The sequence below is a fragment of the Poromitra crassiceps genome (genome assembly GCF_964638095.1).
Source record: "Poromitra crassiceps genome assembly, chromosome: 5".
Classification (NCBI taxonomy): domain Eukaryota; kingdom Metazoa; phylum Chordata; class Actinopteri; order Beryciformes; family Melamphaidae; genus Poromitra; species Poromitra crassiceps.
The window spans coordinates 61,784,044-61,802,843 of NC_139642.1; the positions used below are offsets into that span (position 1 = coordinate 61,784,044).

At 45.5% G+C, this 18,800-nt stretch overlaps 1 protein-coding gene across 1 annotated transcript in view; it reads right to left on the reverse strand.

Annotated features, from left to right (window-relative positions):
• Positions 1-18,800, reverse strand: part of sgsm2 (small G protein signaling modulator 2) — a gene marked incomplete at its 3' end in the record, with an annotated part of 144,945 nt that overhangs the window by 17,179 nt on the left and 108,966 nt on the right. The window contains exons 13-15 of the mRNA XM_083637253.1: positions 12,873-13,044; positions 9,567-9,631; positions 8,704-8,849 (exon numbers count right to left, since the gene is read on the reverse strand). Coding sequence (XP_083493379.1) covers positions 8,704-8,849; positions 9,567-9,631; positions 12,873-13,044 — 383 coding nt within the window. The remainder of the gene's footprint in view (positions 1-8,703; positions 8,850-9,566; positions 9,632-12,872; positions 13,045-18,800) is intronic.

The following is an 18,800-nucleotide window of genomic DNA, read 5'->3' on the forward strand; positions in this document are numbered from 1 at the left end:
ATTGATGTCATTTGTATATGAATGACATCACTGGTCCACAACCTAACTCAACTCAACTCTCAATAACTGTAAAACTAAACAAACATCTGCAGTATATTTCCAGTTTTCGGATATGTATGAGATTATGTGCCAAATAAATCAGCATTGATCGGCGGGGTGTCCCTTTAACTCATTGAGTGCCATGGACGTCTTTCGACGTCCAATTAAATAGTGACGTAGAGTGCCACGGACGTCTTTCGACGTCCAATGCGTTTTTTGACGGTGGGACGTCGATCAAAGCCTTCCGCATTTCCTGTACAACTATTGTAGCTATTGGAGGTCTATAACCTATTTTACAGAACCCTTAGGTGGCGACAGTGCTCTCCAGGTTAACAGAAAGGCAGAGAAAAACAGAGAATAAGTCGTTGGGGAAACGGAAATCGCATCGCATCCGTATGCATCGATATGCATGAAGCGTTTTAACGTTAGATGTGCCCGCAGCAGCCAATCTGCTCCCACAATTGAGCTCCTCCATGTCCGCTGCGACAGCCCAGGCCATTCGCATGATCAGCCGTGGAGTTATTATTCTCAACTGGAAGCATAGGAGCCGGTGACAAGCACACGCGGAAGGCTGTAAAAATCTGGATGTCGCGCACCCTTCACAGTGCAGAGCAAATTCAGCAGAGAGCCACCTCCCATACAGGAGGAGTGTGCAGTTGAGGCGGGGCGGGGCGGGGGGGGGGGGGGGGGGGGGGGGGGCACGCAGAGCAGCACACAACACTGACCCAGACAGACCCAGGCAGCAGGACAGGGTTGGCAAACGCAAGCCAGAATATCCGATGCCCACCAGCAGCAAATCAAGATCAGCAAGAAGCTGCAACCAGCAGCGCACGCAGGGGCCAGCGCTGCTGGTTGCAGCTAAAAATATTATTCTGCCAAACAAAATTCCCTGGCCTTCACTGTTTTATTGAAGGAAATTATTTTTGAGGTGTGACTACATCGGAAAATTAGCTTCAGAGTCAGTGATGTGTTTGAAATGTTTAATTTCACAAAAGGGCCATTATCTCAGCTTCTAGAAAAAAACTGCTCTTTTTTGTTAAATCAAGCTATCTTCTCCGGCTGATAACTAAAGAACGGAAAATGATATCAATAAACCTGTTTTTGCTGATGATAGAAAAGAGTCTCATCGTTCTTTTTGCGTGTTCATTGTTTACATAGTAATATCACACAATATTCTGTGGGCCTCGAGAAATCACTGAAAAAAGCTCTGAAACTCTGGCACTGGGAGCGTCCGTTCTCCAAAAGTGGCTGGCACTCAATGAGTTAAGAAAGGAAGTGATACAAAGTCATCACAGTATGTTGTGTTCTTGTAGAAACAGTGGTAGAGATTGAGGTTGGAAGGAAGTGAGGGATGGAGAAGGGGGAGGAGGGCGGGAAAAAGAGGAGAGCAGGAAGCTCATGAAAAAGTAAAGAGAGAGATGGAGAGAGAGGCGGGGCAGAGGAGAGCAGGGGCTAAAGATAGAACAGAGATATGAACAGAGTGAGAGAGGCGGGACAGAGGAGAGGAGGGGCTAAAGATAGAACAGAGATATGAACAGAGTGAGAGAGGCGGGGCAGAGGAGAGCAGGGGCTAAATATAGAACAGAGATATGAACAGAGTGAGAGAGGCGGGGCAGAGGAGAGCAGGGGCTAAATATAGAACAGAGATATGAACAGAGTGAGAGAGGCGGGGCAGAGGAGAGCAGGGGCTAAATATAGAACAGAGATATGAACAGAGTGAGAGAGGCGGGGCAGAGGAGAGCAGGGGCTAAATATAGAACAGAGATATGAACAGAGTGAGAGAGGCGGGGCAGAGGAGAGCAGGGGCTAAAGATAGAACAGAGATATGAACAGAGTGAGAGAGGTGGGGCAGAGGAGAGCAGGGGCTAAATATAGAACAGAGATATGAACAGAGTGAGAGAGGCGGGGCAGAGGAGAGCAGGGGCTAAAGATAGAACAGAGATATGAACAGAGTGAGAGAGGCGGGGCAGAGTAGAGGAGGGGCTAAAGATAGAACAGAGATATGAACAGAGTGAGAGAGGCGGGGCAGAGGAGAGCAGGGGCTAAATATAGAACAGAGATATGAACAGAGTGAGAGAGGCGGGGCAGAGGAGAGCAGGGGCTAAAGATAGAACAGAGATATGAACAGAGTGAGAGAGGCGGGGCAGAGGAGAGCAGGGGCTAACTATAGAACAGAGATATGAACAGAGTGAGAGAGGCGGGGCAGAGGAGAGCAGGGGCTAACTATAGAACAGAGATATGAACAGAGTGAGAGAGGCGGGGCAGAGGAGAGCAGGGGCTAAAGATAGAACAGAGATATGAACAGAGTGAGAGAGGCAGGCCAGAGGAGAGCAGGGGCTAAAGATAGAACAGAGATATGAACAGAGTGAGAGAGGCAGGCCAGAGGAGAGCAGGGGCTAAAGATAGAACAGAGATATGAACAGAGTGAGAGAGGCAGGCCAGAGGAGAGCAGGGGCTAAATATAGAACAGAGATATGAACAGAGTGAGAGAGGCGGGGCAGAGGAGAGCAGGGGCTAAATATAGAACAGAGATATGAACAGAGTGAGAGAGGCGGGGCAGAGGAGAGCAGGGGCTAAAGATAGAACAGAGATATGAACAGAGTGAGAGAGGCAGGCCAGAGGAGAGCAGGGGCTAAAGATAGAACAGAGATATGAACAGAGTGAGAGAGGCGGGGCAGAGGAGAGCAGGGGCTAACTATAGAACAGAGATATGAACAGAGTGAGAGAGGCGGGGCAGAGGAGAGCAGGGGCTAAAGATAGAACAGAGATATGAACAGAGTGAGAGAGGCAGGCCAGAGGAGAGCAGGGGCTAAATATAGAACAGAGATATGAACAGAGTGAGAGAGGCAGGCCAGAGGAGAGCAGGGGCTAAAGATAGAACAGAGATATGAACAGAGTGAGAGAGGCAGGCCAGAGGAGAGCAGGGGCTAAATATAGAACAGAGATATGAACAGAGTGAGAGAGGCAGGGCAGAGGAGAGCAGGGGCTAAATATAGAACAGAGATATGAACAGAGTGAGAGAGGCAGGCCAGAGGAGAGCAGGGGCTAAAGATAGAACAGAGATATGAACAGAGTGAGAGAGGCAGGCCAGAGGAGAGCAGGGGCTAAATATAGAACAGAGATATGAACAGAGTGAGAGAGGCGGGGCAGAGGAGAGCAGGGGCTAAATATAGAACAGAGATATGAACAGAGTGAGAGAGGCGGGGCAGAGGAGAGCAGGGGCTAAATATAGAACAGAGATATGAACAGAGTGAGAGAGGCGGGGCAGAGGAGAGCAGGGGCTAAAGATAGAACAGAGATATGAACAGAGTGTAAATTAGTAAGTACATTGTTGGAATTGAGGAATGATTATAATGGCTGGGCTAATAGCTACGGCGGTGTCATATTACACTCTGTAATGAGCCCCAAAGCCATTAGAAATTCATTAGAGTGGAGTGAGATAGATTGGAGGTGGGGCTAGGAGAAAGACATGATACATGATGTACATTTAATATACACACACATCAAAGGGTGAAGTATCATACAGTATATGGGTTAGTGGCTCTCTCTCTCTCTCCCGCACATAAAGGACTCCAAACTCCAAAGTGAAAATCCCAGAAATTTAAAATCATTACCTTTGATTGACAGGTGATGAAAACACAATTGACACAAGGAATGAACAATCAGGCTCCAGTCATTTGAATGGCAGAAATCAGCTTTCATGATTACTTACGGGAGATCCATGTTTACCGTGCCTGTCTGTGCGTTCCTGCGCCATGGTGCAGAAGAGAGGAGCAGAGAATCAATCCTCTCTTAATGCCAACATGGAATCAGGATTTTGGGGTGGCACCTGGGCTGGCCAATCAGATTTCAGGGGGGGGGATGGGGTTGTGGGGGGGGGGGGGCAGTGCCACCCCTGGCCACTCCCTAGAAATGCCCCAACAGCCACAATAACAGCCGTGGAGGTGCATTCGTTTCTTGCCAGTCATGGGCACTGTTTTATTTGATGATGATGAGGACGATGATGATGAGGATGTGGAACAGATTATATACAGTAGGTGTTCTGTGCAATCTGCAAACCATTCGTTGCCATTCATTCTGAATGATATAGCCTGTTTATATTTGAGACTTTGTAACATGTTTTAGCAACACTGTACTTTACTGTGTGTTCATCTTGTGTGTGTGTGTGTGTGTGTGTGTGTGTGCTCCCCTCACGTGTAAGCTCAAGCTGCAGACTGTTTTGAAGCCTGATGGTGAATAGAGTCCAAATATGAGCACGCCATTTTGCACGTACGTGTGATTAAACCCGTGGCATCAAAATCTCACTCCAGCCAAAGATACATAAGGATTAAAAAAAAAAAAGCTGTCGATGGCTTCGTTTTGGACCCTGGAAAGAGAGGAACTCTTGGTAGAGCTGTGGGAATCAAAATGAGAGTTGTACGATGTGTCATCTCAACGATTTTTCAACCGAAACAGCCGGGCGAAAGCAATAGAAGAGATTCCTGAAAGACTCGGCACTACTGGTGAGTTTATAGTGGGCTAACGTTAAGTAGCTAATGCTAGCGTAAGGGGCTTTAACATTAGCTTGAACTGTGAGCTGCACAAGCTTGTTGCAACCAAATAAGCTACAGAAACATACAAATAATAGTTAATGTTACATAATGTGCGAGTGAAAGATTGGCTACAATATGTGTTATGTCCAAAGTGTCGGGGTAAGTTGTCAGCATTGCCAGATGCACGCACATTTGTATGCATTAACTGTGTCTTGTCAGCATCAGCAGTGAAGGTCGTAAAGTGTAGTGTAAGTAAACACGGAAGTTATTTGGTCAGCTTCTTCTTCTTTGGTGTTTTACGGCAGTTGGCATAGTTATTGTTGCATTACCGCCACCATTTGGCTGAAATTAGAACAACTGTTGTGCTGAATATGTTTGGTCGGTGTGCCATGCTTTCAAACAATCTCCAACATCTGCCAACATTCACAGACAATTGTCTGTTGGTGTTTGTTGGCGTTTGTTGGAGAATGTTTGATTGGTGTGCCATGGGCTTAAGTCTGCCACTGGGTTTGGGTTAGGCTTAAAGCCCCATTGAGCAACTTTTCCAAGTTTTGCTATTGGGGAAACTGCGCCCTCTGGGTGCAATAGCATCGGTATCGATATCGCCGTTCAAAGTCAACAAAACACAGCGCCAGAAAGCTCTATGTACATGTTGTGACATCGGGTACTCACCACGTGATGAAATAATAATCCATAGTTACGTGAAACGTCATTTTCATAGCAAATCCGCACCGAGTTATTTCCTTGTTTTACTGAACACAGCGCTTCAGCTGTACAGCGCATGCACAGTATGTGCCTCCAGGCGGCCTCCGGGACGCAGGCATGAAATTGCTTAGTCCCAGGAGAGGCCTTTAGAGGGCGCTGTGTGACCAATACAGGTGACATTCTCTCTGTTATAAGTCACTGTACCATCTCCAATGACTAAAAAGCTGTTATATTAAGGTGAAAAAATGCTTATTGGGGCTTTAAATAACGTTAAATGTGACTCATGGTTGAAATGTAGACTTTGGAAACACTGTGACCATGACTGGGGATTGAACACACGGCTCTCCAGTGTGAAAGACAAGTGTTTACACACCTTATTGGCCACCGTGCTGTTTCCATAACAGACCCTATGACGTGTGTAACGTTGATATTCACGTATCTTTGTGATATTCTACATATCCGTGGACTGCAGAAATGTGCAATGCTGACACTTTATTCTGGCACATCTTATAACAATATTGCAGTTCAGCAGCAAGCACAAGTTTTGACAAAGTGCTATAAAAATGTAGTCAGCATGAATGTGCTCTCTGCGCCCCACAGATGTACCACAGGGCAACAATCCCTCACCATAAGTCTCTGGAGCTGCGCTCCTAATGTCAGCGTTAAGGTACTGTACACACCTCATATATCACAGAGCACAGACACACCTCATATATCACAGAGCCCAGACACACCTCATATATCACAGAGCCCAGACACACCTCATATATCACAGAGCCCAGACACACATCATATATCACAGAGCACAGACACACCTCATATATCACAGAGCACAGACACACCTCATATATCACAGAGCACAGACACACCTCATATATCACAGAGCCCAGACACACTCATGTCTCACGGCTCACTCTCTGTCTCTCACAACTCACTCTCTGTCTCTCACAACTCACTCTCTGTCTCTCACAACTCACTCTCTGTCTCTCACAACTCACTCTCTGCCTCTCACAACTCACTCTCTGTCTCTCACAACTCACTCTCTGCCTCTCACAACTCACTCTCTGTCTCTCACAACTCACTCTCTGTCTCTCACAACTCACTCTCTGCCTCTCACAACTCACTCTCTGTCTCTCACAACTCACTCTCTGCCTCTCACAACTCACTCTCTGTCTCTCACAACTCACTCTCTGCCTCTCACAACTCACTCTCTGCCTCTCACAACTCACTCTCTGCCTCTCACAACTCACTCTCTGCCTCTCACAACTCACTCTCTGTCTCTCACAACTCACTCTCTGCCTCTCACAACTCACTCTCTGTCTCTCACAACTCACTCTCTGCCTCTCACAACTCACTCTCTGTCTCTCACAACTCACTCTCTGCCTCTCACAACTCACTCTCTGTCTCTCACAACTCACTCTCTGTCTCTCACAACTCACTCTCTGTCTCTCACAACTCACTCTCTGTCTCTCACAACTCACTCTCTGCCTCTCACAACTCACTCTGTCTCTCACAACTCACTCTTTGCCTCTCACAACTCACTCTCTGCCTCTCACAACTCACTCTCTGCCTCTCACAACTCACTCTGTCTCTCACAACTCACTCTCTGCCTCTCACAACTCACTCTCTGTCTCTCACAACTCACTCTCTGCCTCTCACAACTCACTCTGTCTCTCACAACTCACTCTCTGCCTCTCACAACTCACTCTCTGTCTCTCACAACTCACTCTCTGCCTCTCACAACTCACTCTGTCTCTCACAACTCACTCTCTGCCTCTCACAACTCACTCTCTGACTCTTACAACTCACTCTCTGCCTCTCACAACTCACTCTCTGACTCTTACAACTCACTCTCTGTCTCTCACAACTCACTCTCTGTCTCTCACAACTCACTCTCTGCCTCTCACAACTCACTCTCTGCCTCTCACAACTCACTCTGTCTCTCACAACTCACTCTCTGCCTCTCACAACTCACTCTCTGTCTCTCACAACTCACTCTCTGCCTCTCACAACTCACTCTGTCTCTCACAACTCACTCTCTGCCTCTCACAACTCACTCTCTGTCTCTCACAACTCACTCTCTGCCTCTCACAACTCACTCTGTCTCTCACAACTCACTCTCTGCCTCTCACAACTCACTCTCTGACTCTTACAACTCACTCTCTGCCTCTCACAACTCACTCTCTGACTCTTACAACTCACTCTCTGTCTCTCACAACTCACTCTCTGTCTCTCACAACTCACTCTTTGCCTCTCACAACTCACTCTCTGCCTCTCACAACTCACTCTGTCTCTCACAACTCACTCTCTGCCTCTCACAACTCACTCTGTCTCTCACAACTCACTCTCTGCCTCTCACAACTCACTCTCTGCCTCTCACAACTCACTCTCTGGCTCTCACAACTCACTCTCTGGCTCTTACAACTCACTCTCTGGCTCTTACAACTCACTCTCTGGCTCTTACAACTCACTCTCTGGCTCTCACAACCAAGACCTGTAGACCCCCAGAGTCAGGAAAAGGGCAGGAAAGGTCATCACTGACAGCCTGGACATGATCTGTTTGAACTCCTCCCCTCCGGCAGGCGCTACAGAGCATTTGCGTGTATATCCCTCCTTTGTGTGTGTATCCCTTTAAGACCACGAACCGCGTGTCGGGGTTCGCGGTCTTAAAGGGATACACACAAATGCTGCATCAGGTATCAATTAGGGGTGTCAAAAATGATCGATTATAAGATGCATCGCAATGCGGACGTGCACGATTCTGCATCGATTCACAAATGTCAAAAATCGATTATTTAAAAAAAAAAATATATATATATATTTTTAATAATCAAATAAAATATAATGGAAGTACATGCAGTTGTTTATTTTAATTATGGATCACAATACAATGCAATTCCAAATGCACTTTTATTTTAAAAGTAGCCACACAGTGAGAAAAAAGAAAGTGAGAAAAAATAAATCATGTATTGCGGAAAAAAGTGATGCATCGATTTAAGATGCATCGAGATGCATCGATAATCGTAATCGAATCGAATCGTAGCCCTCTGAATCGTAATCGAATCGAATCGTGAGGCCAGTGAAGATTCACAGCCCTAGTATCAATGGGTTAAACCAGCCACTTGAACACTTAGCTGAAACACTGGAAAACACTGCTTTCACACTGCAATTATGCAAGCGGACCAAAGGACTGTACATGACATACTGTTACTGTACCTGCGTGGGCTGCGTCTCCTCCTGGCGTCGGAATGTTGAGATTGTGAATGGGATTTTTTTTATGTTGATTGTTTGAATGTTAATCAATGTACATTGTCCCTTTACAAATAAATACATTGATTGATTGATTGATCAAAAGATTGATTGATTAAATCGAGTCCTATCGTGAGGTAACCGTATGGTCCCGTCATAGTGCTGGCCAGCCACCTACCTTGCAGTCCTTCTGGTATTTGCTCCACACCTCCTTGCTGAGGCCTCCAGAGGCGTCGCAGGGCCTGTCTGGGGGGACGATGTTGTGGTTGACCAGGGCTGACAGGTGAGTGCGCACAGTGGACAGGTGTCGACAGTAGGCCAGCCCTGCATGGAGAGGTGGACACATACCCCCAAACCTTTAGCCTACAGCTGACAGTCAAGAATGTCAAATATGTTAATATCTCAAAAACTATATTTTGTATCGTTTATATTTTGACACTGTGAGTGAGAGTAGAAGTAATATGTGTGTAGTGTGAAAGTTGTGTGAACTGTCTCAGTTTTAAAATGTGTGAATTTAGTAAAGAAGTTCAGCCTGGAAAGTCAACTAGAGTGAATTGTGACATCACACACTCTAGCCTGGCTTCATAGGCTGATACAAGCTTGCTCAACTGTTATTGGAGCACAGCACAAAAAGAGGCAGGACTTAGGGAACGTCAATTGGTCCAAATGTGATACAATATACTTCCAAGTGGTTATTAGTACTGATAGTATTTTAGAAATAATTGAATAAATAATCTGTTTATTATCTGCTACCTCACATGACATCACTACTGTAGAGTAACTACATAAAATGTAATACCCACCTAATTATTGTTATATTCTTAATATAATAGTTATATAATATTAGCTATAGCTAAGAGTTTCTACCCATTTACAATTCTAATGGTATATTTTATGTCATTCCGTAACCTGTAGACATTTATCACACTATACTCTGTTGACTAGAGTAATCTCCAAGTATTACTGAAACAATATTGATTTTGTGATCATGTCACGATCACAATATTGAGGCGGGGAAAAGCATTAACATGATGTACTTACATCCATAAAATGCTCTGGAAACGATTTGCCTCTTCATGTTCTGGCAAAGCATCTTCAGAGGAATACTGGTGACAAGGAAGAACCAACATCATCCATTATCACCAACACACAGACATGATCATTAACACCATTATCACCATCTTTGGCTGTTCTGAATCTTCTCTGCTCCTCCAACAACTGTCGCCAAGAGAATCATTCTGAAGGAGTGGAAGTCCCACTCTCTACCTTCTTTTCAGCTGTGGCTGGCGGACATGCATGGTTTCGGTTGTGCGTATGGAGAGACTCAGGTTCCTGAGTGTCTGTGTGTGTGTGTGTGTGTGTGTGTGTGTGTGTGTGTGTGTGTGTGTGTGTGTGTCTGAGTTTGTTTTTGTTTTTGCTTTTGTCTGTTCTGAAATTGAAAAATAAGATATTGGAAAAAATACTGAAGTAAAAATTATTCTTTAATATTTTAAATTACTCAAAAAAGTACAAGTACTCAAAAAAGCTACTCAATTACAGCAATTTGAGTACTTGTAATTAGTTACTTCCACCTCTGAAACCAGCTGATGCTAATTTCCGCTGCAGTTACAAAAGAGATTTTTCTAGTTCACATTTCTCTACAATTCAAACTGCTGCTGGTTTGAATTGGCTACTGTAGCAGTAGAATATTCATTTCTAGTTCCCTGGTTTCCTGGTGTCACTTTACATTAGAACATTTGATTTTGGTTTTGCATATTGTTTTTTGGACTTCTCCATTGTAAATAGGCTTAACCCTTAACTTGCAAAGTTCCAAATTGATAAGACTCTGATGAAACTGTTTTATAGTGCCTATATCGAGTCAGTAATTTCCTTTTCCATTGCCTGTTGGTATGGTAACCTGTGTATTAAGGATAAGAATTCCCTCGGGACAATTGTGAAGGTGGCCTCTAAGGTAGCCGGTATCCATCTGGACAGCCTCGACCATGTCTTTAACAGACAGGTACTTAAGAAGGCTTTGTCCATCCGTTCAGACGCAGCCCACCCTCTAAGCTCGGAGTACAGGCTCCTTCCTTCTGGTCGTCGACTGTGTGCCCCACGGGCCACAAAAAATAGGCACAAGTTCTCCTTTGTCCCTGTCTCCATTCGAGCATTGAACGCTGCTGAGGGAAGGCACTGATGGTTTAGTGTTTTATTATCATTTTTTACTTTCAGCCTCCGCCGCTGTTTGTATTGTTTTATTGTTTCTATTGATTTTATGGTTTCTATTGTTTTATTGCTTTTATTGTTTTTAACTATTGATTTACCTTTCATTACTTTGTGCACTTTACTGGCCATTTGTGCACTTTATTCTACTACCTCACTTTACCGGTCGCTGCGTGTCTGCACTTTACTGATCGCTGTGCACTTTACCGATCGCTGTGCACTTTACCGATCGCTGTGCACTTTACCGATCGCTGTGCACTTTACCGATCGCTGTGCACTTTACTAATCGCTGTGCACTTTACCGATCGCTGTGCACTTTACTGATCGCTGTGCACTTTACCGATCGCTGTGCACTTTACCGATCGCTGTGCACTTTACCGATCGCTGTGCACTTTACCGATTGCTGTGCACTTTAATGCTACCTTGCACATTATCGGTCATTGTGTGCCACAAACAAGGTCCTTGATGTTTTATTTAGCCTTTTATTTATTTTAACTATATGCATGTAACATGTTTAACATGCTACTTGTGTTGTTCCTTGTCAATGTTCTTATTTGTATGTCTATATGCTGCAACTCAATTTGCCCTTTGGGACACTAATAAACTTGAACTTGAACTTGAACCCTTTGTTGTGGATGCCCGTTAGCATAGTAGGCCTTGCTAAATTGGAGTTGGAATGAAATTAAAAATAATGATAATGATAATAATAACGAATTCGATTAAGTTCCACTTCTTATAGAGGTGGTCTTGACTTGCTCTTTATAAATCAAATCGTTCTAAATCAAAGATTGTGAATTAAATAAAAGACAATTAAACAAGTTAAACAGATCATCAAATGCATTCACTCATAATGTATAACAATGACGTGTTATGGATCAAATAGTCTCGCTGGCCAGCCTCCTCTCCCTTCCGCCCGAGGAGTCTGGCGCCGTAGGTCTCCATGTAAGGGATAATGTATATTGAGGCGGTGATTACGGGGGAAATAATGACCGACAGGTGGATTGAGCCCAACGCGTAGCGGAGGGCTTAATCGTTCACCTGAAGGTCATTATTTCCCAGTAATCACCGGCTCACTATACATTATCCCGCTTAGAACACGGCCTACAACTAAATCATTCAATAATCTGACAAAAATAATTATTCAAATATATTTTTTAATAGCGTTTTCAACGACAAATCGGTTTAATTCGTAATTGGCACACAAGACACCACAGCTGCAACTGGTTGGCCTAATTAGTAGTGGCTTGCTGACAAAAGGCTCTTATCAACTGATTAATCCAGGTGTGGCAGAGCAGCGGTCGGTTGTCGAGAAATAATGACCGGTGAATATTGTTGATTGACCAATCAGAATCGAGTATTCGAGAGAGCCGTGTTCTAAAACTGGGATAAACCCTCCCCTGCTCTACTCTGCTCTCCCATTCGAGCGACTGTTTCGGTGGCAGCTGGATGTCCGCTCCCCGCTTATTACAAGCTCTGTCATTGGCTCCGACCATGTCAATCAGAGCGGCTTCTGCTCCCTCCTCCCTGTGTGTCGCTGTAAATAGTGCCCTGCCGCCTCAGTGAAAACAACAACGCTAACTAGCTAACAAGCTAACAGCAGAAACCTACACACTAGCTCGTTGCTACACACTGAAAACGGCAAATTGGATTGTTGGAAACTATTTTCCAAGGGCACTGCCGCTAAGCGCCTCCTATCGCAGACCTGCGGCGCCAGACTCCTCAGACGGAAGGGAGAGGAGGCTGGCCAGCGAGACTATGCATCAAATGACATTTTATGATACTCAGTAGTGATGATATATAACACTACAAAGAAAACGTGGAATTTCCCACACTTAAATTCAAATTCATGATTTCAATTGAATTCCAATTGTGTTTGCTGTAGGTTTCTTCAAATCCCAGTTCCTCAGTTGGATTTGATGAGTTCATTCATGAATTGAGTCCAACGCTGGTAATGTTAAACCGTAGCAGGCTACTGATGTGCCAAGGCTCAGGCACAGTACTGCTAAACTAGGTTTCACTTGCCACTTGTACCATTTCATGAGAATGGACATAAAACCACCTCTGGAAGCTTCTTGTTGCTTAAGCTTTTGCAAAACCACACGTACTGCGGCACACACGGTGGTGAAGCACACACGTGTTACATACGTGTGGATGTCGGCCGGGTCGTGCATGCAGGTGCAGCCTTGTGGGTAGTTAAACGACACGTTGCTGCCCCCGGTGGAGCAGGACAGGCAAGACACGTGACTGGTTAACTCAGCCTGTTGCCACGACGACGGGCTGCCTCCGAAACCTTGCATCTCCATCAACTCCGCGTGGTCTAGACCAGAGAGAGAGAGAGAGAGAGAGACAGAGAGAGAGAGAGACAGACAGACAGACAGAGAGAGACAGACAGACAGACAGACAGAGAGAGAGAGAGAGACAGACAGAGAGAGAGACAGACAGACAGAGAGAGACAGACAGACAGACAGACAGACAGACAGAGAGAGAGAGAGAGAGAGAGAGAGAGAGAGAGAGAGAGAGAGAGGTCTCATTGCTTGGAGACAAAATGGTTGTTGCTGCTGTACTCTGACCATAGGTCCCTCAGCTCAACCACAAACACATCTTTCACTGATCAAATGATCAGTTGACTCAACAGCACATTCTTGGTTGTCACACACAACACCAACAGATGAGTAGAAAGATCAAAGTTACACACTTTTGTGAATGTGGGAGAGTGAGTAAAACACAGGTGTGTCGAGGACAACTCAAAGTGGAAGTGATGATTCTTTTTTGGTGGGGGGGGGGGGCATTCCGGGGAAAGAGACAGGCAGAGAGGATGCAGCTAGAGAAGCCATGCTGGTTCAGTCCATTGAGGGGGGGGGGGGGTAGCAGAGACCAGGAGGGGGCCCCACCGAGCAGAGCAGCGGAGAGGAGAGGAGAGAGGAAGAGGAGAGAGAGACAAGGCTGACGCATCAGGCCGTGCAGGATGCAAAAAAGCCAGAACAAGACAAGAGAAAAGAGAAACCCGAAAAAAACACAAATTATCGACCAAAACCAAAAGAAACCAAAAGAGAAGAAAAACAAATGGACAGCAGTAAAAAAGAGACACAAAGAGGAAAAGGGGGAGATCATAACAAAATGTGAAGGAAATGCTCTTCACCTTAATTCTTCAGGTTGGAGCTGATGACCTGTCATAAATATGTAGCTGCGCTTTGGTCACTTCAAGAAGCCCCAAAACACAAATAATAAGAACGCAAAAAACGCGACCCCCCAAAAGACAAATAATAAGAACGCAAAACGGGAACAGAAAAATGGCTGGAGGGAGAGCGACATTTGGAAGGCCCTCCCCTCCCCTCGTTACTTTAGGATTAGATGTGATGGACAAACTGCTGAGCGTTTCAGAAGGACTCCACATCTCGACTACTGCGGAACCGCACAGGACCAAATAGTCATCATGAGAGAGGGGGGTGGGGGTGGGAGGAGGGGGGTGGAGGGGGAGGGGCATGGGGGTTAGTGAAGAATTACAGTGAACAGCATTGCAGCAGAGAAACAACACAATCTTCAAAACATTGTCTAATAGCAACTTTGGTCCTTTTGGCTCTAATGCTGCATCTCGGCAGTCGAGATTTTCCGACCTCCTACTAGAAAAAGTACACTATTGTACGCTATTCAAAGTCGGAGTTGCCACTTGTAAACTTGAGTGGGGGGGGGGGGGGATCTACCCCTATCTTTGGAATGATTTCAAATGGGAAATTTCGACCTCCGAGTTGTCTGGAATACAGCATTTCATTGTTGAATCTCAACGTCTAATTGTAGACTCGTAAACGTAAATTTGAAAAAATGTCAGTTAATTTGATGTCCTCACGCAAATACAACAACTTTTGTTATGTTTAAGCAACTAAAACAACTAAAACAACCAAAACAACTAAAACAATCAAAACTAAAACAACCAAAACAACTAAAACAAACAAAACCACCAAAACAACTAAAACAACCAAATCTAAAACAACTAAAACAACCAAAACAACTAAAACCAAAACAACTAAAACAACTAAAACTGGGCACATTGGGAGGCGAACCGGGTCTCTCGCTTCAAAGACAAGAAAGTTACTGGTTTCCTTCACCCTTACTTGTCAACGAGTTATTTCAAGATCAGACTGTCGGCGACCTCTAGAGGCCAAACAAACGTTACGTTACCGTCTAACAACTTCAAAGCCATTTTTGTGAAAGTACAACGTTTTTTGGGCTGTGGACCAACGTTGCTATGTCACAATGTTTTGAAGACTGGGCTGAAAAAACTGCATGAACAGAGGAACAACTGAGGAAACCAGAGCAGAGAGAGAGAGAGAGAGAGAGACAAAGAGAACTCAAAACAGACAGAGGAGACTGGAGGATATTTCCCCTCACAAATAAGCAGGAACACATTCTCGTCCTTTATAAGAAAAACAAAACAAAACAAAACAGAAACGGGTGCATATTTCCCATGCAAAATTGTCAAGCATGTTGCAAGTGAGAAATGAAAGGGGGACATTTTGAAAACAAAGAAACAGAATTAAGTAAAAAAGAGGAGAGCAAAAAACTGATATATTATCAAAGCAATTCTCGAAGACCTGCCCAACAGTGCCGAGGGGCATTTGGAAAAGATAGGAATCTGCCCCGTGTCCGCAAGCACCCAAAACCCCCACAATGCAATGCTGCAATTACTGGAGCCAGAAAGAGGGTGACCTGTTAACCCATTGATACCTGATGCAGCATTTGCGTGTATATCCCTCATTTGTGTGTGTATCCTTCATTGGAGCGGAGCGGAGCGGTGAGTGGGAGCGGGTGAAAACTGTATGGAGCGGGGAGCGCTCTGGAGCGGAGCGGCCGGGAGAGCTGGAGCGGGTGGAAAGGGCCGCTCCGTGAGCGAGGAGCGGTAATTATCACCGCTCCACTCCGCTCACATGCTCTGCTCCCTTCACACACAGAACAGCATGCTGCCTCCCTACACACACAGAACAGCATGCACATTTGATCATGGATAATGTGCGTCACTGAGCCGTGGAGGAGGTGTGGGCTTAAAGCTTTGGTGAAGGTGAAGTGGCAGTCAGGCTGGGTAGAAAGACCATGTAGCATAATTGGCGCATCACTGTGATACATTAGATTTAAACAAATGAGACCACATTTCCCATAAACCCTGTCGCTTCTTATTCCCCCTGCCCCCCCCACCCTGAAGAGGATCAACTTGTTGGAAGTGATTTTTCTATTCTTCCTTTCACTTCTTTGGTCAAAAGTTTTCTTCCACCACTCTGCCGTTGCCACTAACTCTGAAAGCTTGAGCTGTGTTTGCTCTGGAAGAACAACTTCCTGTTTTGTGCTGTAAAGCAATCCAGCAGATTTCCCTCCAAATCTGACTCGGCTGCTCAATGTACAGTCAAATGATGCTGACAGCATTCTCAGTGCTGATCTCAATTACTCACAGTAATTATACTGTCTCATAATGAATGTGGTAATGATTTGATGTGAAAATGCTACGTGTAGCGACTTCGTGTCAACAAAATAATAATAATCACATAGTGTCCGATAAAGCAGTCGTGTTTAACTCATTGAGTGCCAGCCACTTTTGGAAAACGGATGCTCCCAGTGCCAGAGTTTCAGAGCGTTTTCAGTGATTTCTCGAGGCCCACAGAATATTGTGTGATATTACTATGTAAACACCGAACACGCCCAAAGAACGATGAGACTCTCTTCTATCATCAGCAAAAAAAAGTTTATTGATATCATTTTCCGTTCTTTAGTTATCAGCCGGAGAAGATAGGTTGATTTCACCAAAAACAGACGTTTCCACCTAGAAGCTGAGATAATGAGCCTTTTGTGAAATGAAGCATTTCAAGCAAATCACTGACTCTGAAGCTAATATTTTCTGACCTGAAACATCTGAACAGTAATTTCCTTCAATAAAACAGCACCCCCACCCCCCTCAACTCCAAACTCCTCCTCCGTGGGAGTGTCTCTGATGGCTCTGCTCGCTCTGCTGCGTGTGTCAGGCGAGTTTCTGCTGCCTGCTATGGCAGGCTCTGCTGCCTGCGGATCCACGTTCGGATGGCGGCCGCTCGTCGGGGGAGTCTGGATCGGGCTCGCTGAGTTCGTCCTTGTTTCTGGGGTTTCGGTTGTGAGCTGGGATGAAGCTGCGTCCGATTCTAGGCTTTCTGCTGCGCGTTTCAAAGTGCGCTGCACCCAGTCTATTTTCGGAGAGCTCCGCCTTGTGCGCCGGCTCCCAGCGCGACACCGAAAAGCCAAACCATTCTCATGAGAATGGTTTGGCTTTGGTTTTCTTTTCTGGCGGCTAATCGTGTGGAGAAACTATCGCAGCAGAGACAGAGGGGCTCAGTTGTGGGAGCGGATTGGCTGCTGTTCGCAGCTAACGTTAGCTCCAGCCAGAGCAATCTGTGCCGCTCTGGCTCATGCATCGGTTTCTCTTTCATCACGGCTTTTTCTGCTGTTTTTCCTCAACTTTCTCTAATCTGGAGAGCACTGTCGCCACCTAATGGGTCCGTAAAATAGGTTATACACCTTCAATAGCTCCAATATTTTTACAGGAGATGCATGAGGCTTTGAGCCACGTACCACCGTCAAAAAAACGCATTTGACGTTGTTCGACGTCATTGGCACTCTACGTTACTATTTGATTTGACACCGATCGACGTCATTGGCACTCAATGAGTTAAGATCGACCTGAACTTCCTCCATAACTCTCTGTCAGCATAGCCAACCCTCCAGCCTCCATATCCCTCTGTCAGCATCAACCCTCTAGCCTCCATATCCCTCTGTCAACACCAATCTCTAGTCTCCATATCCCTCTGTCAACATCAACCATCTAGCCTCCATATCCCTCTGTCAGCATCAACCCTCTAGCCTCCATATCCCTCTGTCAACACCAATCTCTAGTCTCCATATCCCTCTGTCAACATCAACCCTCTAGCCTCCATATCCCTCTGTCAACATCAACCCTAGTCTCCATATCTCTCTGTCAGCATCAACCCTCTAGTCTCCATATCCCTCTGTCAACATCAACCCTCTAGTCTCCATATCCCTCTGTCAACATCAACCCTCTAGTCTCCATATCCCTCTGTCAACATCAACCCTCTAGCCTCCATATCTCTCTGTCAACATCAACCCTCTATCCTCCATATCCCTCTGTCAACATCAACCCTCTAGCCTCCATATCTCTCTGTCAACATCAACCCTCTAGCCTCCATATCCCTCTGTCAACATCAACCCTCTAGTCTCCATATCCCTCTGTCAACATCAACCCTCTAGCCTCCATATCTCTCTGTCAACATCAACCCTCTATCCTCCATATCCCTCTGTCAACATCAACCCTCTAGCCTCCATATCCCTCTGTCAACATCAACCCTCTAGTCTCCATATCCCTCTGTCAACATCAACCCTCTAGCCTCCATATCTCTCTGTCAACATCAACCCTCTATCCTCCATATCCCTCTGTCAACATCAACCCTCTAGCCTCCATATCCCTCTGTCAACATCAACCCTCTAGTCTCCATATCCCTCTGTCAACATCAACCCTCTAGCCTCCATATCTCTCTGTCAACATCAACCCTCTATCCTCCATATCCCTCTGTCAACATCAACCCTCTAGCCTCCATATCCCTCTGTCAACATCAACCCTCTAGCCTCCATATCCCTCTGTCAGCATCAACCCTCTAGTCTCCATATCTCTCTGTCAACATCAACCCTCTAGCCTCCATATCTCTCTGTCAACATCAACCCTCTAGCCTCCATATCCCTCTGTCAACATCAACCCTCTAGCCTCCATATCTCTCTGTCAACATCAACCCTCTAGTCTCCATATCCCTCTGTCAACATCAACCCTCTAGTCTCCATATCTCTCTGTCAACATCAACCCTCTAGTCTCCATATCCCTCTGTCAGCATCAACCCTCTAGTCTCCATATCTCTCTGTCAACATCAACCCTCTAACCTCCATATCTCTCTGTCAACATCAACCCTCTAGTCTCCATATCTCTCTGTCAACATCAACCCTCTAGCCTCCATATCTCTCTGTCAACATCAACCCTCTAGTCTCCATATCCCT